At 39.9% G+C, this 3,241-nt stretch overlaps 1 protein-coding gene across 1 annotated transcript in view; it reads left to right on the top strand.

Moving 5' to 3' along the window:
• Positions 1-3,241, top strand: part of ASCC1 (activating signal cointegrator 1 complex subunit 1) — a 149,698-nt gene that overhangs the window by 103,949 nt on the left and 42,508 nt on the right. The window contains exons 8-9 of the mRNA XM_030885948.2: positions 1,783-1,805; positions 2,242-2,264. Coding sequence (XP_030741808.2) covers positions 1,783-1,805; positions 2,242-2,264 — 46 coding nt within the window. The remainder of the gene's footprint in view (positions 1-1,782; positions 1,806-2,241; positions 2,265-3,241) is intronic.

Here is a 3,241-nt window from a genome sequence, read left to right as displayed (position 1 = left end):
TTGGAGGCAACATAGTCTTTTAAAATGTTCTAGTTTGGGAACAAAAAGAAGCCCGAAAGAAGAAGATCAGGGCTCTAGGTAGATAGGGTCAGGCTTCCCCACAAAACTGGTAGGACAGACCTCGCAGCCCAGGAAGAATGGGACAGTGCGTTGTGATGGGGAAAAGCTCTTGGTGCAACTTTTCTGGCCTTTTTCTCACCAGTGCAGCTTTCAATAAAAAACAAACACACTTTCTAATACGTTCCTGTAATCATCCTGTGCCCTTGGAGAAAAACCTATCAAGAATAACCCCTTGGGCATCACAGAAACCAGTCACCGTATTTTGAGTTGACCTCTCTGTCTTGAATTTTGTCTTCAGCCATCCGCAGAGTGCACATTCATGTTAAACCCTTTTTTATTTTGAATAAGCCTGTGCATGTATGAACTGGAACCTCAGTAGCAATACTTCTTGATTCACTCTCGTACACACCAGCTTTTGCTTAGTCATTTGTCTTTTGTTGGTGACCCACTTTTTTTTTAAAATAAATACTTTTATTGGGGGCTCTTACATCTCTTATCACAATCCATACATTCACCCAGTGTGTCAAGCACATTTGCACATATGCTGCCGTCATCATTTTCAAAGCATTCTGTTCCCACTTGAGCCCCTGATAGCAGCTTCCCATTTCTTTGCCCTCCCCTCCCTCATGAACCCTTGATAAGTTATAGATTATTATTTTCATATCTTACATTGGCCTCCGTCACCCCTCACCCACTTCCCTGCTGTTCATCCCCCTGGGAAGGGGCTATAGGTTGGTCCTTGTGATCGATTACCCTTTTCTCCCCACCACCATCTCCTAATCCTCCTGGTATCTCTACTCTCATTGTTGGCCCTGAGGGGTTTATTTATCCTGATTCCTTGTGTTGTGGGCTCTTATCTGTAGCAGTGTGCATGTTCTGATTTAATCTGATTTGTAAGGTAGAATTGAGGTCATGATAGTGGGGGGAACGAAGCACCAAAGAATTAGAGGAAAGTTGTGTTGGTGCTGCACCGCACCCTGACTGGCTCATTTCTTCCCTGTGACCCCTGTGTAGGGGGATGTCCAATTGTCTCCAGATGGGCATTGGGTCTTCACTCCATTAACATCAACCTCCCCCAGCCCCCCACCAGTCATATTGTGTATGATTTTGTTCTGGGTCTTAGATGCCTGATTCCTGATCCCATCGATACCTCATGATCACACAGGCTGGTGCACTTCTTCCATGTGAACGCTGTTGCTTCTCAGCTAGATGACCGCTTGTTTATCTTCAAACCTTTAAGACCCCAGATGCTATATCTTTTGATAGCCGGGCACCATCAGCTTTCTTCACATTTGCTTATGCACCCATTTTGTCTTCAGCTATCGTGTTGGGAAGATGAGCAGGTGACCCACTTTTTAAATGTTATAACATCATGGTTTTCTAGTTTCTTGCATAACCTTATGCTTTTATAGGGCACCCTGGCCACTAGGCCTGATTTGTTGGTTTACTAATTTGTTTTTATATCCTATGTGATGGATTTATTTAAATTTGGTCAATATTCCTTTAAGCCTATTGTTATAGAACCAAAATCTGTGCTAGTTTATACAGTCAACATGAGTCCACATGGAAAGCTTACATGGGTACAGTATTGCAACAAACAAGATAGGGGAATTTTCCTGATGTGGGTGTTCAGGTCTCGTAACATGCTCATGACCTGGGCTGCATAGTCTTCTGCCTCCCTGTCTAATGCTTCAGGAGGAAAATGAGTACTCACTCAGAAAGGATAATAGACTTGCGTATTTTGGGTGGATATGTTGATCATTTGCTTTAGTGCTAGACCCTTGGTTCGCTAGAAGGTTTTCACGTTTAGAGAATGATAGATATGTGATAGGAAGAAAATAAGAGCTGTGGAAGGTTGTTGTCATTTACACTTGATCTTAGCCAAAAGGCCGAGAAGCGATAAGGTTGTTGTCTTTTGAAGACAGTGCTCAATGTTGTTTGTACCCACACTAATGGAAGGGCAAGCACAGAAGGCAAACACCTCTTTTCTTTTCCCATAGATCCAACCCTTAGTTGTCTACTTCCTGTTGTTGATGCTTTGTATGTTAAAAGGTCTTATGAAATATCCACTGAGTACATTAGTACACATCAACCAAGAACGTTTTAAAGTAAATTTCAATCTCTCTTACCTGCTGTTTTTCCCTTTTCAATTGTCCTTCAGACGTGTTTATGGTATTTCAGAAAGATTTAGGAATTCCCCTATCCATGACTACAGTGTCATGGGACGTGTCCACCTCTTATGAATTCAGTTTCAAAATGCTTGAATGCCTCCTTTGTGCAAGGCTTGTTCTATCAATATGGGGGGCTTCAAAAAGTTCATAGAAAAATTCCATTTTTTTCCATGGAAATTTCCGAGCCCTTTTATACTATACTGAAAAGAAAACAGCACTGGGTTCAGGTGGTTTTACAAATAAATAATAATGACATTTCAAGGAACAGGACATTTCAGTTTTATGCAAAATCTTTCAGGGCTTAGAACAATTAGCCACTTCTTTTACAGCTCATTCTGGAGTCTATTACAACGTTGATACCTAAACCAAATACAGTATAAGAAAGAAGAATTACAGCCCAATCTGACTTGTTGACATAGACACGAAAATTCTAGACAGCATATTGACCATCTGAATACAGTAGTACATAAAAAAGAAACACCCATGGTCAACTTGGATTTACATCATCTTGCATCATTTCACATGGGAAAATCTAGTCTCATAAGAATAAACAAATTTGTTAATAGGCTATACATTCCTTAAGAATAAGAACTACTTGGTTTTAATCATTTAGTTTAAAATATTTTTTATCTTGCCATTTATTGTCATGATAAAATTATTATTTGTATGCTGTTCATATTTCAATAGATATCTATTCTTACTTAGTTTTTTCTTATAGTGACTAACATAGTGCCTGAATGTGCAGACCTAATATATTAAATTGAAAAAACAAAACCCAGGATTTGCACTTTGTGGTGACTCTGTGATCGTTGTTCAATGAAATTTTCTGTAAAGATGGTGTAGGAATACTTGAGGTTTATAGTATTTATAGATACCAGGTACCACTCAGCTTACCTGGGCTATCACCGCAGCCTCCTAACGCCTTCCTTTGCCACAGTCTCTTTTCCTCAGGATAGTCAGGGGCTCTGCCTTTTATTTTTCATCTGTATATTTTCTTAGGAAAATTGGTT

The sequence above is a fragment of the Echinops telfairi genome, unplaced genomic scaffold (genome assembly GCF_000313985.2).
Source record: "Echinops telfairi isolate 266 unplaced genomic scaffold, ASM31398v2 ScPeMD7_70;HRSCAF=299, whole genome shotgun sequence".
NCBI classification, from domain to species: Eukaryota; Metazoa; Chordata; class Mammalia; order Afrosoricida; family Tenrecidae; genus Echinops; species Echinops telfairi.
This window is presented reverse-complemented; position numbering and strand designations above follow the sequence as displayed.